This window comes from Mesitornis unicolor, unplaced genomic scaffold (genome assembly GCF_000695765.1).
Source record: "Mesitornis unicolor isolate BGI_N332 unplaced genomic scaffold, ASM69576v1 scaffold25959, whole genome shotgun sequence".
Lineage (NCBI taxonomy): Eukaryota > Metazoa > Chordata > Aves > Mesitornithiformes > Mesitornithidae > Mesitornis > Mesitornis unicolor.
The window spans coordinates 16,804-32,665 of NW_010208341.1; the positions used below are offsets into that span (position 1 = coordinate 16,804).

The window sequence follows — 15,862 nt, forward strand, 5'->3', positions numbered from 1 at the left end:
GCAAAGGTAACACAAGGTCAGTGAGCTGATAGGATATCAGGATTTCCTGTGAATTTGGAGAAGGGAACAGAACTAAACTCACTGTGGACAGAAATGAAAGGCAGCAGTGATAAAGATTAAAGAGAGATGATGCTAAGGTAATGATGAGGAAGAGCAGTGGACCCAAGAGTCTGGGACTTCACATTAAATGTTGAAACAGAAGTGAGGAGATAAGAGACTACTAGATCAGTTACAGTCTTCTAAGTGTTAAAAATAGTTTTGAATGATGCAGTTTTCGTCCTTTTTATCACTTAACTCTTCAGCTGTACTCCCTCAGCTGGAATATCTCCATGGTAGCAGGGAGATTGCAAATAAAGTAGAAGACAAGAAAACACAAAAGGCCAAATTCTTATTTGCAGGAAAATGTTCTATAAAGCACAGGTGTTATAGGTATTGTTTGGAGATGGACATGGAGAGTATATTTTTAACTGTTGGCTGAAGAATTTATCTGTCCTAAATGTGTCTGTAAATTTGTGAGTGTAAGCAACAATCTCTTCTTCTAATTAGCATACCTTTATCCGTTTCTTTTCTTTGTCTGCCATCTTTTTTTGTGCTAGCAATTTCTTTGGAGTAGGAAATCTGTCTACTTTCTCTTATTGCCTCCCATTGGTTACATCATTGCTAGGCTTAAAAGAATATCTCAAGCATAGAAATGGAGAAAAATAGAAGGATCAGGTGCTAACATTTCTGAGAGCTTTTTCTTTAACCTGTTTTTAGAATCAGGAAAATAGAAAATGTTTATGCTGGAATGGTTTACAAAATTGACTTCCTGAGATTTTTAAATGGTGCTGCAGAGAAGACTTCACAATCTGAAAAAGCCGTACTTCCTGGAGCAGAGAAAAATGGTTGGGAGTGGTTGTTCATACTACTGTCTAAAAAGAAAAGTATATATATAACATCACACCCATGGAAGGAAGAATAAAAAAGCCAAACTATAAATAATATAGCAATGCACCATGACAACAAAAACTCATCTTTAAAAAATATATAAGAAAAAGCATACTGTCAACATGGCTATACATCACACACATTGCACCAGTCAAACCAAAACTGTCTTGTAACTACCATTCTTAGTTTTAGTTTAAGGCAAATATGAGGTTAAATGCATGAAACTAACAGTACCAGGTCAGCTAATCCGCAGTAATTTACTAAGTTTTTCTACAGATAACATATAGCTGTGTTATTTTAATAAGCTAAACTTTATTTCCATAAAATGGAAAAGGTCTAATGGAATAGGTTAAATTTCACTTATCGTATGCGATCAAATACCAGTTTTGAGTATTCTCTTTTTAGTAATTGAACTTGAGAGAACTCAAAGTTTCTTGAACTAGCTGGTCTCTTTGAACTCTCTTACTTGAACTCCCTTATGGTTTTAAAAAAGTCGCTTTGTAATAGCAAAAAATACTCAAAGGAAAGGCAAATTGTTTACTTTCAGCAACAACCCCTTTTATTTTAATATTTCTAAGTTTATAGGTTACATTAAGATGCCCTACTTTTGTATGATACCAAACTAAAGTTCTCTTTCCTGTTTGCAGTATAGTAGACTAAGGCATTATTTACTATATAAGGAATATAATTACTTAAAAATAAAAATTCCAAATATAATATTTTAATTGAGTTTGAATTGATTATTGTTTGGTTTTTTTAATAGATAATTTAATAATTTGACCCTTTTCCTCCATTATAGATGTATTTTTTCAATTGTTGTTGTGTTTTCATTTAAGGGCATACCTAGCTATTAGACAACATGTTTCTAAAGGACTTTGCAAGATCAAGAAAGCATTACCATTCTCATTTTGCTTGGCCTGTTCTATTTACATAGGTTTTTATGTTTCTCACTCATTTTCCCTGATGCAATTAGGGTTTTATTCGGAAAGAAAGGATTTGTATGCAACATTATTAATACCCATGTCTTCTCCAGTTAAGTTCTCTCAGTCAACACTTACTTCACTGGAAAAATCGTAAAATGGATTTCATTGTGTGTATGTCTAGGAAGGACTAGATCAACTCTATGTCAGTGGGATTTAGGCACTTAAATATATAGCAACTTTGAAATCCAAGGCTTCAGCATTTTTCTAGGTGACCAGTATAATTCATTCAAAGCTAAATGCCCATATTTAGATTTCTCTTTATGTATTTATTTATTTATACACTATCTCCATTAACAAATATTTATAAATATACATAAATGTGTGTGCATATATATGCATGTCTTTCAGCAAGTCTTTCATTCTTCCTCAATTTTACAATGGATGGATGGATGGATGCATTAATTTTAAGCACAGATATAGAAAATATCTTAACATAATATACTTATGAAAGTATTATGAGATAGGGTTTGAAAAGATTAAGGAAAAAAACAATGGTAAAGTACATGAACCTGGAAAGAGAGACTGATTTGGAAATGAACTATTAGTGTATGCTAAAGATCCATGTAACTGAGAGATGACACAATCACTGCCGAAAAGGGAGGACTGTTTTTTAGCTAATATATGATAACAAATTAATCAAGCTAAAATCAAATTATGCAAGATACATTGCAAATATATTGTACAAAAAAAAAGAGGCAAAATACCTGAAACCCTTCTTCTTCTCAAGTCATTCCTAAATCGTATTTGTAGAAATTGTTTTGTAGAAACCAGATTTCCTGTATTTTTAATTATGCAAATTATGTACTATATCTTTAAACAGCTGGTATAGATCACCTTATTTTTTTATGTAAGGCTTTCAGGTTTTGTCTTTTCCCATCTATTTGTACTTTAGGAAGATCCATTGAATTGTTCCCACAGGAAAACTTAAAAACTGAATGAGTTACTATGTTTAAAAAAGAACTGGGATTTATTTTTAAACAGAATTTGGAAGATAACATTTTAAATATATAATGAAACTATAACTTTATGTATGGTTATTGAGTTCTTAAATGAGTTTCCAACTTTACATAACTGTGGTTTTTTAGCTTACAATAATTCCTTAATAACTTAACATCTCAGGTTTTATTTCAGTGTTGGTTACTAATGTTTTTAGCTTGAATTATGAATATAATTTTAACTTGCAATGGAAGTGGTTTATTCTTGTATCTCTAAAATTGGAGCCCAGCCATAACTTTGTAAAAGTAATAAAAATTTGTTACTTTGCTGCACTGAAGCAAACTTCCTAATAATTGCCATGGAAATAAATTAGTTAAGCGTACAGAATTAAACACAAAGGATATCACAAAACTTTTAAATAAAATTAGGTGATTAATTTTATGCATTGTGAATTCATTTAAATCTTAAGAAATTAATGTACTTTTTTCTTGATGGGAGACAGTTGATTCTCTGATGTATCTGTATTTTAATTTCCTAGAAGCTACATGTTGAGATTAATCTCCCGATTACACAAGATTTGTAAGTTTAGTAAAAGAAAATATTACAATTAAACTCAAGATAAGAAATTATTATACATTGTTTTATGTATCTTTATATAAAAAAGTTACAAGTAGCAAGCATATGACACAGAAATGGAACAGTAACAGCAATAATTGTGAAAGCATGCTTTTTACAATGTGTCTAATAAAGGGATCTTTGCCAACTCAAATATTCAGTAACATACATGCAGATTATTTTCTCAATGTCAAATTCAGTCATATTGCTAGATGCTTATCCAACAAATATTTCTATTGAAGTGATTATGAATGGCTAAATACCTGAATTTAATAAATTATTCCTGAATTTGGTAATTTAACTTGCAACGAAATGAGAGAAAAAAAAGGAAAACAGAAATGACTGTTAAGCATAATAACCAAAGTCTTATTGCCTTCTAGTAATTTTACTCAACACTGTTTGCTGAATTTTGTCATGATATGAGAGTAGCTGGTCAGAGAGTCCATAAAACCTCTAGCTGGTGTTTCCAAGGTCGATAGTTTCACATTTCATTGTAGCATGTTCAAAATCACCCAGGAGCGCACTATTCTCAAGCAGTCTATATAATGAAAACAATGTACATGTAAAAAAGTTCAATGTAAATCTTCTTCCACATATCACACAACATATAAGTAAATAACAGACATAAAACATATCAACTGAAATAAAACTAAGATTAAAAAAAAATAAATAAAAAGGGACAGTCTCCATTAGGAGCTAATTTCTTCTTCAAGTTTGCAGCAAATCTCCAAATGTATTTAAAAACTAAGAAGCACTTGGTGGCCAATAATAAAATTACAGAACAAATGTTATTGTGCAATGGTAATTTCTTGCTATGGAAGTAAGATATGCCTGTACTTCTTAGGTTTGGATAAAGGCAATGAAATGAAATTAGAAACATGTCCATTCTCTGTCAGACAGCTGCAAAAATTCACTATAGATATTTTTCATTCAGAGTTTGCATGTCTGCATGAAAATTCACCTGAAAGTAAAATAAAGTTCATTCTATTAGGAAAAATACAGACAAAATTTTATCTCAACTATCTAAAAGCAAAAAAAAAGTATTAATGGATTCTTTCCCAGTAAAATCGCTGTATACCTATATACACATATAAACATGTATATGCACATATCTATGTTTATATATATATATACACATACACACACACATAACATTTGACAAAGTAGTAGCTATCTATAACTTGCTTATAAACTTTTGAGATTATATTTATTGAGATTAAGTGAAAATGAAAAACCTAGGAAAAGACTCAAAAAAACAAGTTTAATTTGCAAACATTAACAATAGTGCTACAGAATCTCTACATTTACCTGTACTACTACACACCTTTCCCCCAACTCTTCAAAATGTTGAATGAATAAAATGTACTGCAAACAGATAGTTTTGCATCTTCCTAGACTGGATTAGGTTTCCAGGTTTCACATACTATTTCACATGCTGGGACTCTAAATATTATTTTCATAAATAAAAAAGAATTTAACACCAGAGCCATGCAAAGCATCTGTCTTTATAATGTTTTTAGAGTGAAGATTATATTTAGCTAGGGGATGATTATAGTGCTGTCAAGAATAAGGAATTAATATATTTTCCTTAGTTTACAATGTTAAAAAGGTCTTTCAGTTTTCTCAGTGTTCAAAGCTGACTCTTTCCATACAAGGTCACATAAAACTTGAGAACTAACATGCATTTCGGCAATATAACAACTGAAATAGAAAGCAACAGACGGTTCAATTGCTGTATAGGTATGTTTACTTACCTCAAGTTTGTCTCTTAGACCCTAGTTGTGTTGTACTCAGACTCATGTTTGCTTAGAGACCCAATGAGGCAGAACCTGGAATGTTATGGCTATTTCATTCAAAATAATAATGTTTGCATAAAAAAAAGAAATATATGCGTATAGATACTTAATAAACAGTACACCTTGATAATCTGATCAATATTAATGAAGTAATCTATATTGGCATGCAATTAGGCTAAAATAATCAAATAGCGTATTTTTTCAAGAGACAGAAATGCCTTAATGTGCAAAGAAAATATAGAGGGCATGTAAACAGTCATAAGAAGTGCAAAAATAATGTATGCAAGAGAAAACACAAAGATATATAAAAAGTTTCTGCATTCTTTTTCAAATAAATGATTCATAAATGTTTCTGTATTTCTTTTTCTTTTACTTGTAAACTTTTAGTCATTCATATTTACAGTCATTCAAAGTGCAATATACAGTAGAAATAGCTCTTTTATTAAAAATATCATGCTTGACGTTACTTTTTTATTAATTAGAAAGATTCCTTTTAACTACATTCTTAAATGTAAATATATAAGTATTCTCTATTCACTATACCGTCTCATGTGCTAATCTATCTATATATATATATATTAATATGACAAGCCAAGATACTGTGATTAATAATGGAATAGATACAGTAAAATTTTGCAAATATTATCACTCATTATATGAAAGATCATGTTTCATGAGCAAATGAAATTCTTTATCCAGCATTGTGTTTCTCATTATTGTGCCATGCATCAAACTGGATACATGTATTTTTTATTTATTGATGTATTGATTTAGAGATGTTAGACCAACAGTGGATGATACTCAAGGCCACCTCTTAGTTACAAAGAAGCCACACGCATGTGGTTCTTTCAAAAACTAGATTCACATATAATCTTTGGTTTTTAAAAATTGTACCTGTTCTCTGTTGACCTGCATGTGTATGCATGTGAGTACATGTGACATAGTAAAAGAAAAAGAAAGATATAAAGTAGAAAGATAAATCTGAGATATAGGTTCCTTCAGGAAACACATGAGACATGAGAGAAAAAGAGACAGGAAAAGAGAGATAATATAATGGTATGTGCTATCAGGAAACAGGAATTTAAACAATAGACAAATAAAGAATAAAGAAAATATGTCTTTACTGAATAAAGAGTGAATATGTTTGGGCAATCAAGTCCTTACACAATAGTCTTCATCAAAAATCTATTGATACTGACCGCTGAACAGCTTTATCATGTCTGGACAGCCTGTGACTTGTGGTTGGTACCTCTTCAATTTCATCTATGTCACACGCATCTGCAGCATCTTGTGAGTAGCTATGCTTCATGACAAGGATATTTCTCCTGTTCATGGGCTGAATGAGTGGTTTTACAGGCTGGGGTTGTATTTCTGTCAAGACAGAAGCATCTCTTGTGCTGAGGTTACTACGGCTGCCCTTAATGCTAGACACTTGTGATCCACAGTGATGGTCATGAATGCATTTTGAAGATGATCGCCGCAGTTTATGATAATTTTCAAAGTCATCTGCAATATCAGCAAGGTCAGCTGTAGGCCCTGTCCCTCTGAGGGTGCATAACTCATAATGAGGAGGCTCAAACACCTCCTGGAACACTGTTTGATCAAAGTCTGTTTTCCTTTGGACAAATTTTTTACGAGGCTGCTTGATCTGTACTATAACAGAGATAACAATGAGGATGATCACAATGCAAGAAGTCACCCCAATTATAGTCCCACTGGTATTGGTAAGTTGGTCCAATAGGTTAGCTTTTCTTTTTTCTGTGTGACAGGAGAAAAAAAAAGCACAACATTAATTGCAGTTCAAGAATAAAAACAACCATGATGGGTTCACAGATTACTGCAAAGCTGAGTCTAGCCTGTATCTGAGTTCACTTAATCAGTCTCACTGACAAAAAGGAAAAATGAAGAAATCAGGTATTCATGAAAGCCAAATAAAAAACACACAGGTCTTCTGTGTGCCTATTCACTTGGAAAGTTATTTATTCAGGGTGTATTACAAGCTTAATTAGATGAAAGAATGACTTACATTTTTTATAAGAAACAACCACCATAACAAGCAGATGGCTATAGTGTCACCTCTGAACTCCATTTGCCTGCTAAAGACCCCAAGACTGTTACAGATGTTCTCTTCATTATTTTTTGTCTCTTCCATTAAACATATGCAACTAGGATATTAAGATCCACAAAATACTTTAGAGTGTTTAAAAAGAAATTCTTCTTTACATTGGAAACTTCAGTGAAGTCCTAATATTTATGGGCTGACTGGGACTGTTGTCAGTATCCAATGAAAAAGCTAAATCAGGAGAAAATAGAAAAGTTATTCAAATTACAGTTTCTGAAAGGAAAAAAAATGGGTGCAAGTTTCTATTGTTCCTGACCTATTAATGACCACAACTTTTCTAAACACCCATTAAAAAATCCATAATGATCCTACCTACTATCATTTATTCAGGGGCCTCTAGGAAGCTAGCCAGGAAATTCAGCATTGTGAATGAAGAAAAACAGAAAATATGCAGTAAAAGATAAAAAGAAGAACAGTTTCACCCTACCGTTGTGCATTTCTCTGCAATTTTCTTTCAAATGGCTGCAGACACATGAGATGGTGACTGAGCCTTGTAGAAATCCAAGCTGAAAGCATTTGCATCTGTCTCTTAGAGGCATAGCAAGACTCAACAACTGTGATTCAGTTTCAACATACAGTTTTGTGTAATTTTTCCTGGCAATCTAAAACATACCTAAAGACTTAATAAAAAGCCTTTGAAATGAAAGTTGTTGGCACCAAAGCAATAACATCTATCTCTTCATAATCTCCTAGATAGCAAAAAAGAACTTCTCTGTACTCCCCATTATTCACTCTTATAGATTCACGTGGGGTTTCTCTGAGTGGCACAGACTCTGGGGAAGTAGCAGAGTTAGAAAAAGTAACATGGCAGCAAACAACACTTTTGCTGGAATCAGCAAAACTCCTTTTTCTAGTTGGAAAAACAAGAGAGGCTATAAGGCCAAATGGAAAAACTACTTGGCAAATGAAAGATGAGAATAATTCTGGAAATTAAAGAGCGGGGAAGGTTTTCAGTTTCCCTCCATGCTGGAGAAGTAGGGAACAGATAATTGTTTCCCAATCATATATTTAGTTTCTTTGAAGAATATTATTCCATAGCACAGTTTTGCTGTATTCTTTTAAAGCATGTTTTCATTTGTGTTTTACCCTATTGCACTGCTTGTCAGATTCTTACAGGCTTCAGCAGACTTATGGGCTGACTGCTAATCGAACTTGTTTTGAAATTTTTCTTGACTGGTTCCTAAATTTGGCATATCTTGCATTTCCAGGAACAAATCTGCAGTAACAGGAGGAGTGGAGGGAGGCAGGGAAGTGGGAGGAAGGGAAACTAACTGTCTCCCTAGCCTGCAATGTAAGTTTGTTAAGTTATTGATCCCTGAAAACAATACAGATGCTGATTTTTTTATTTTCCAGAAACACAGAGCAATATTTAGAAACCATTATCAGCACCTGGTTGGGAACATCTGTCTCTACCTATGAAATAGACATCATGCCTTATTTCCTGTGCCTGTTCCATGCTCTTCAATTTCACTTGATTCTAGGTAGATTTGATTGCTTTCTTACAGCATTAATTCCACTTCACTTTGGCTTTTTAGCCCACCTGGGCTATTATGGGCAAGGCATGCAGCTACAAGACACCTGTTACCCATACATTACTCTACTACAAAGGTAGCTATGACAAAGGAACTAAAATATGACTTTTAATTACATCTTAGATAGTATGGGAAGCAGAGACCAAGTGATCAGAAAGCCTGTGAGTAGGACATAACCAGCCAGAAAGACATAACCAACACAAATCAACACTAAGCAAAACAAATGCAAACACTGAAAGTAAAATCCATTGGTATTATCCATTGGTATTTTTACTTCTCTTCATTTTCTCTACTGCTTGATGTATACTCTCCCTGAATTACTCTTTCTGAGCTTTGATCCATCTGGCACATACTTAAAAGGAAACTAAAGATATTATACTGCATCCTATGCAGTTTAAATAACTTGACATTTATGATTCTACACATTACCTTTGCAGTGGTTTTCATCCCAAGGATACACACAATTCTGGAGCCCATTGCAGACCAATGTATTATTAATACACATATTACTGTGGCAAAAGAATGTGTTGGCTTCACAAGGGGCTAAAAATAAGAGAGAAAAAGCTGGTATTAAATAGTAAATCATTCATCTTTCCTCATCAAACACATTTACGAGTGGTCACATAGTCTGTAATAAGAGAAAGCTATACAACACAGTTCCTTGAGCATATTTAATATTTAACATGTAGCATAGAAAACACTCAAGTAATACACTGTTTATTATTGTGTGGTAAGAGATTTTCAGTTCTGCCTTAGATGGATGGACTTTCCTGTAGTCTGAAACTCATGGCTGCAGCGTGTTGCCCTCTCCCCACCCCATATGTTGATAGGGGGTCATTAATGTGTTATCCACAGTTTTAGCCACAGATCCAAATGCAGCACCCTATGGGCTGCTATGAAAACCGTTAACTGTATCCCAGCCAGATCTGGTGTATGGGAAATTATTTGTTTTAAAGTTTGTTGCTGAAACTCCAGTTTTATAAGAAAACTTGTGCGACTCAAAGAAGACACTTTAGTGCCCATATCAACTGTGGCTGAACATTTATACACAGAATAAATAAATCTATTTTTTAAATATTTTGGTCATAAGAAAGACTACAGTAAAAAGGTATCCCTTTGATGACAAGTGTGAAGATTGAAAAAAACAACAGCCTTCAGTGTCCCTGAAGCCCATGGTCTAAGAGAATCATGCAGGTTAAAGCTGCAGGATGAAAGCTTTACTGAAGGTCATATGCTATTATAGTAAAGAAGCAGCTTGGAGGCCATCAGAAAGAGTGGTAAACACTGCTAAACTGTGTTACTTACTCGAGTGCTGGGAGATACTTAGGTGCTGGGGTTCAAAAGATACTATTCCAAAATTATATAATATAGTTAAGATAATTTATTCCTCATATTTTTTTTTTAATTAAAATCAAATCAGAAGATCTTCCTCCATTTAGGAAAAAAGTTACAAAATTCATCAGTGTTAAATCAGTGAATATAAATTATGTATTTTTTTATCTCAAACAACCCAAAACGTTACTATAATTATTTTTTAGGGAAAGTTAAAAAAATAACTTTAGACCCTTAACTAATCAGAAAGGAGTTATAATGCTCATATTATTGATACTTAGAAGTTGATGTTTCATGGCAATTTTCCTCCTCTGCAACTTTAAAAACAGTTCCTATAACATATATGCATAACACAAATGCTGACTCAGAGCAGATGACTGCTTCAGTGGTTTGCTAACTAAGGACAGCACAAAAGATTTATATTGTAGAACTTAATGACTCCATTTATCATGTCAAAAAATCCACTTTTCAATAAGTGATTAATTTCAGATATCTTTAACTGACTATAATGGCAGTTGTGGTCTGTTAAACAAATAGTAAATGCCATCAAAACTTGTACACACCCCCAGATACCTAACCATCCATTCAGAAATAACAGTATATGTATATTGTATCTCTTAGGCAATGTAGAAGTCTGATCAGTCAGACAGGTTCCGCCCACTGTTCAAGTTTTGGAAAAATCTGGTACACTATCTCCTAAGCTGCAGTGACCCTGGTCAGGTGTTAAGTTTTTTGCAGGAAGGATTTTACTTTAAACTGGACAGAAAAAGCAGAACAGCACATATGCGTATAAGCAATGGAGGGTGCTCTGGGACTGTCCTTATCTTTCGGCTGCTGTCATTTGCGGACGGCAAGGGCTGAACATGGAGGATGCTGTGTCACATCTCATACAGGTGTCACACCTCATACAGGTGTCACACCAGAGGCACTGTCATGCTTTCACATTCTAGCTGCAATCCTTGTTTCTGAGCAAGGCAAGGATCCTTCGGGACTCATTCTAGCCAACACACAAGAAAGAGTCTTACTGCCAGTGCTAGGCAAATAAAAAAAGAAACAGAGAGGGAGAGACTTTATGAAAGGGAAACCAAAGAAGGCCTAAGTAGCCACTCATTCAAAATACATGATAAAAAGTAAGAAGTGCACAAGAAAAGAAGACACAAATGATAAATGGAGAAAGCACAAGGGGTGACAGGGGAACAAAGGAAAATCAAAAAAGTGCAGGATTAGGAACATTTATGCTAATAAAGGAGAAAAAAATAACTAAAAAGCACGCAGAGTGACATGAAAAGCCTTAGAAGTAAAATGGTCAGGACAGAGTACACTGTCTGAACAGGTAGAATCTCTTAGGTGTCTATGACTTGCTTTTGCCGCTTTAAAATGAGTCTGATTTAATTCTGAATGCAACAGCAAAGAAAGGATTAATAGTGAAAAAACATTCCCAAAAGAATAGAGAAAAACTTAAGGAAAGGAAAGACAGTTGTGTGAGGCAGAAATAAAGGATTTTAGAACTATAGTGGTGGTAATTAGAAAAGGAGGAACTAGAGGAAAGTAGTAAAGGAAGTGAAAGGAAGAGGAAGAAAGAGAACTGCACAGTAGAAACAGATGACACTTAAGGCATTCTGCACTGGAAGGAATGACTAGAGATTTTATTTCAAATTAAAAATATTAGGAAATGTTTCAGATCTCAGAGAGAAAAATAAGAGTAGTACAAAAGACATTTTTTTGCAGATTTCAGAAGAAGGGATAATTATGCAAAGTGATGGCAGGAAGATCTGGAAATAAAAGTTGAAAGGAAGAAAAAAGAAAATTTCAGTTTCTCTAAATTGTGCTGCTGAAGTACAGAGGAAAGAGATGGTAGGTGAATAAATGTCAAAACTAGATTAATAGAGAGGCAGGTGCAGCAAACTTAGCTTGAGAGAAATGCAGAAGTAAGATTCCCAAACCTAATGAAAAAGAGCCCCCTCTTGTTCATGTTTATAAAATTATTATAGTCACGTCCTCTCTGTGGTCCCTTGAACCTGGAGTGATTAAGCCAGACAAGAAATCAATATATTTTCCCTACTTTAATGAAGGGTTTTTGTTGGGATGAATGAAAAAATTAAGGGAAGCTGAAAACTTGTTCGTTTTATTGTACATTGGAGGGATTAGGATTTTTGCCCTTGAGAAAGCACAACAAAGGAGTCTTAGGATGCTGCATCAAGAACATTCTAGTGATAGCAAAAAGATAAATGAACTGATGGCAAACAGGATTCTTTTGCAGGAGGATGGAGCTGGTCCTGATACTTTTCTGAAGCTGTTACAGAACCCAGGATGGGAGTGGAATCAAGCAGACAAGTTATGTGGCAGCAACACATGGTAGCTTAACCCAGGTCTTGAACACCATCTATGGCAATGTCTCAGTATGTAAACATTTAAACCTGAGGAAAGGTTGTGGCTATTTTCACAGAATGAAGCTATTACTGTCATTAACTTCAACTATATAAAGCAGCACAAACCTTTCCATCCAGCAGAAGCCCTATTTTACCAGTCTGTGGTTTCTCCAAAACTATTCGAATGTCTTTTATATTAGAAAGCAGCAGAAATGCACAGAGGTCTGCCTTGGGTTGGGCACGGAGTGAAGTAAGAGTTTTTGGTTTAGGTTTAGTAGGCAGCCCAATGTGGGCCCACAGCTACCAATATTGTAGTTAGTGTCTGTCTGTCACGGACTACCAGATCAGAGACAAGAAGCAGATGAAACCTTCAGACAGCTGGAAGAAGCCTCATGTTCATAGAATCTGGTCCTTATAGGGATTTTAACCACCTTATATACGTGGAGGGTAACACAGCAAGGCACAAGCAATCCACGGGATTATCAGAGTGCATTGACGATAACTTCCTGATACAGATAATCAAGGAGCTAATGAGAGGAGCTCCATCATTGAAGATATTCAAAACCCAGCTAGACACAGCCCTGAGTGACCTTCTGTAGCTGACCCTGCTTTGAGCAGGAGGATTGAACTAGACCATATCCTGGAGTCCCTTCAAACTTCAACCTTTCTGTGACTTTCTGAAAAGATGGCTTCAAAATTAGATTAAAAATAATAGCTGGAAACATGCAGTTATGTTATTTCACCTGCATCCAAAAGCTGCCTTAAGTCAAGCTCTGCCAAGGTACTGGCCTGGAAATAAGTGAGATGGCATATTCGACACAATGAACAAGTCATAATGATTATAACACGAGCAAGCAAATTAGAACTATGCATATAACTCACGCTGATGTATTTTAATAACTCTAAGTCTTTGGTAAATAGTTGGATTTTTACAGCATGAAAACACTATAATTTCAATCAAATCACCAATTAAAGAACAAAACCCTTCCTATTAAAGGTTATTCTTCCAATCTGTATATGAACAAATAATTATTTTAAAGTAAAATTATAGTTTATATAAAATAATGCATACACAACAAAAACTTCAAACACTTTAATTCTATTTTTTTAAAGATAATATTTTCTTTTTAAAAATGTGCGTAGTATGTGTAGGGATACCCAATAGAGACAGATTTTAGGGTTATTGAATTAATTGTAGTGTAACAACTTCTGCTTTGCAGCAAGTATTTATACTGAACACAAGATGGTGCACTTCTCCTAGAAGATATATAAGGACTAGGACTAGAACTAGGCATGATATCCCAGAGTCTTTTTCACATTCAGGAAGCCTATACTCAAAAAATAAAAAAAAAATATATATAAGTATACGTATACGTATACGTATACATATACATATACATATACATATACATATACATATACATATACATATACATATACATATACATATACATATACATATACAAGAAAACCCCTATTTCTGTTATCCGGCATGTAAAAATATTTTGTTTCTAGTGCAAGTTAGGAGATTATTACAAAGATCATCTTTCTAGAAGGTTACCACCATAGTACTCAAAATAGCCTGAGTTTAGTATTTGAAGATTACTACATTCAAAATTTATAAAAATTAAGCCAGTAAAATTGTCTATATTTTCTTACTATTGGAAGGTTTTAGAAATGCATATGGAGCCAATAATCTATAATTTTCATTTGTTAATGCAAAATTATCATAAATTCTTTTAATCCTGAATAGCTCTAAGGCAGAAAATCATAAAGAGCATAAATAGTTCTTCCATATGCCATGTTTACAAAGTAACATGAAATAAAAGCAGTCATATTTCAAATTTTTTTTTAAATATTGCTTTTAGTGAGGCAGTAAAATAAACAATCACAACTAATACATGCACATTTATATTACAAAATAAAAATATTTATATAACACTATAGCAATTAAATATTCGGTGTTATTAATAATTATAATATTGCAGTGTTATGACACAATAAAGTACATTATCTCTATGTGTTGAGCATAATTTTGCTGGACATTAGAGGTTACTTTGGGTACAAAATGCAGACACAGAGAGTTCAAAATATTTTCACAATATGAAGTCAAAAGCTGAATTGTTACGGACCTGGTGTGAATCCTGTCTGTTCCACTTACCTGTAGTGTTTTTCCCAATGTATATACACTGTTTCTTAGCACCACACAGAATTAGTGCAACTGTTTTGCTTCTGGGGTGTGAACTAGTTCAGAGCAAGCTGGCTTGCGTGCCTACGCTGCACTTCATTGAGCCGTGTGGATTTACCCTTTGAGCCTGTTTCAAGACGGGGATTTCAGTCCGGGACTCCCTAATCCTAGATGAATGCCCTACCCTACTTGCTATTTTTAGGCTTCTCTCTCTTCCCCCTTTCCCTTCTTGTCACAACATTTTTGAGAGGTCTTGCTTTCTCCTGAGAGTGAATGGAAGAATTCTGAAATAATAATGGCTAGGCATGAGAAATATTTTACACCTACTCCTCATGTACTCAAGATAGCTCATTGCATCATCCTCTGCACATGAATTCCTTAAGTATAGATAATTTGGATTTTCCCACTGTTCCTTACTGAAAAATAGAGCTTTCTTTCCTTTACAAGAGAAAGAAAAATTAATTTCTTCAGATGTTCCTTGAATCATCCTTGAAACAGAGGAAGAAGTTTTTTCTCAACCTCTACAAGGAACAGTTCATCAGTCACTCTGAGAGATTGTTTCACTTCTTTTATTATAATTATAACATTATTAAGATGTTTTTAATACTGTGCACTACAAGTATATTATGGAAAGTAAAATTATTTATCTTTTTATTTGACACTAATTAAAAAAGATCTTATTAAAAGACAGCTATTAGAAACTTGAAAATGTAATGTGCTTAGCACTTAATTTTCTTTCACAGTCACCTTCAGATACCACTCTTCAAGATAAATATGGCTTTTACGTATATTTAATACCAGGTGCACATCGATAATCTAGTCTTTAAAAAAATTTATAGGTGTTTTCATGGGTTTTTTTGGATCATGAACTCACCAGAGAATGGTAGCTCAGGAGCATCTGCTCAGAGCTCCAGTCTGTGTTACGCTTATACACTCCAGGCACCACAAACAGCTATTTTGTTCAGGGGCAGACAGACATTGGAATGCTTAGCCAGTGAGAGTTTTTCACTGGAGATAGCTGCAAATGGCACAGAGAGGCAGAAGATCACAGATGAGTACTCA

At 34.0% G+C, this 15,862-nt stretch overlaps 1 protein-coding gene across 1 annotated transcript in view; it reads right to left on the reverse strand.

Annotated features, from left to right (window-relative positions):
- Positions 1–3,472: 3,472 nt before the first annotated feature.
- NETO1 (neuropilin (NRP) and tolloid (TLL)-like 1) overlaps positions 3,473–15,862 on the reverse strand; it is a 63,405-nt gene continuing 51,015 nt past the window's right edge. Inside the window, exons 7-10 of the mRNA XM_010192476.1 lie at positions 9,341–9,454; positions 6,457–7,015; positions 5,216–5,290; positions 3,473–3,999 (exon numbers count right to left, since the gene is read on the reverse strand). Coding sequence (XP_010190778.1) covers positions 5,230–5,290; positions 6,457–7,015; positions 9,341–9,454 — 734 coding nt within the window. The 3' untranslated portion in view covers positions 3,473–3,999; positions 5,216–5,229. The remainder of the gene's footprint in view (positions 4,000–5,215; positions 5,291–6,456; positions 7,016–9,340; positions 9,455–15,862) is intronic.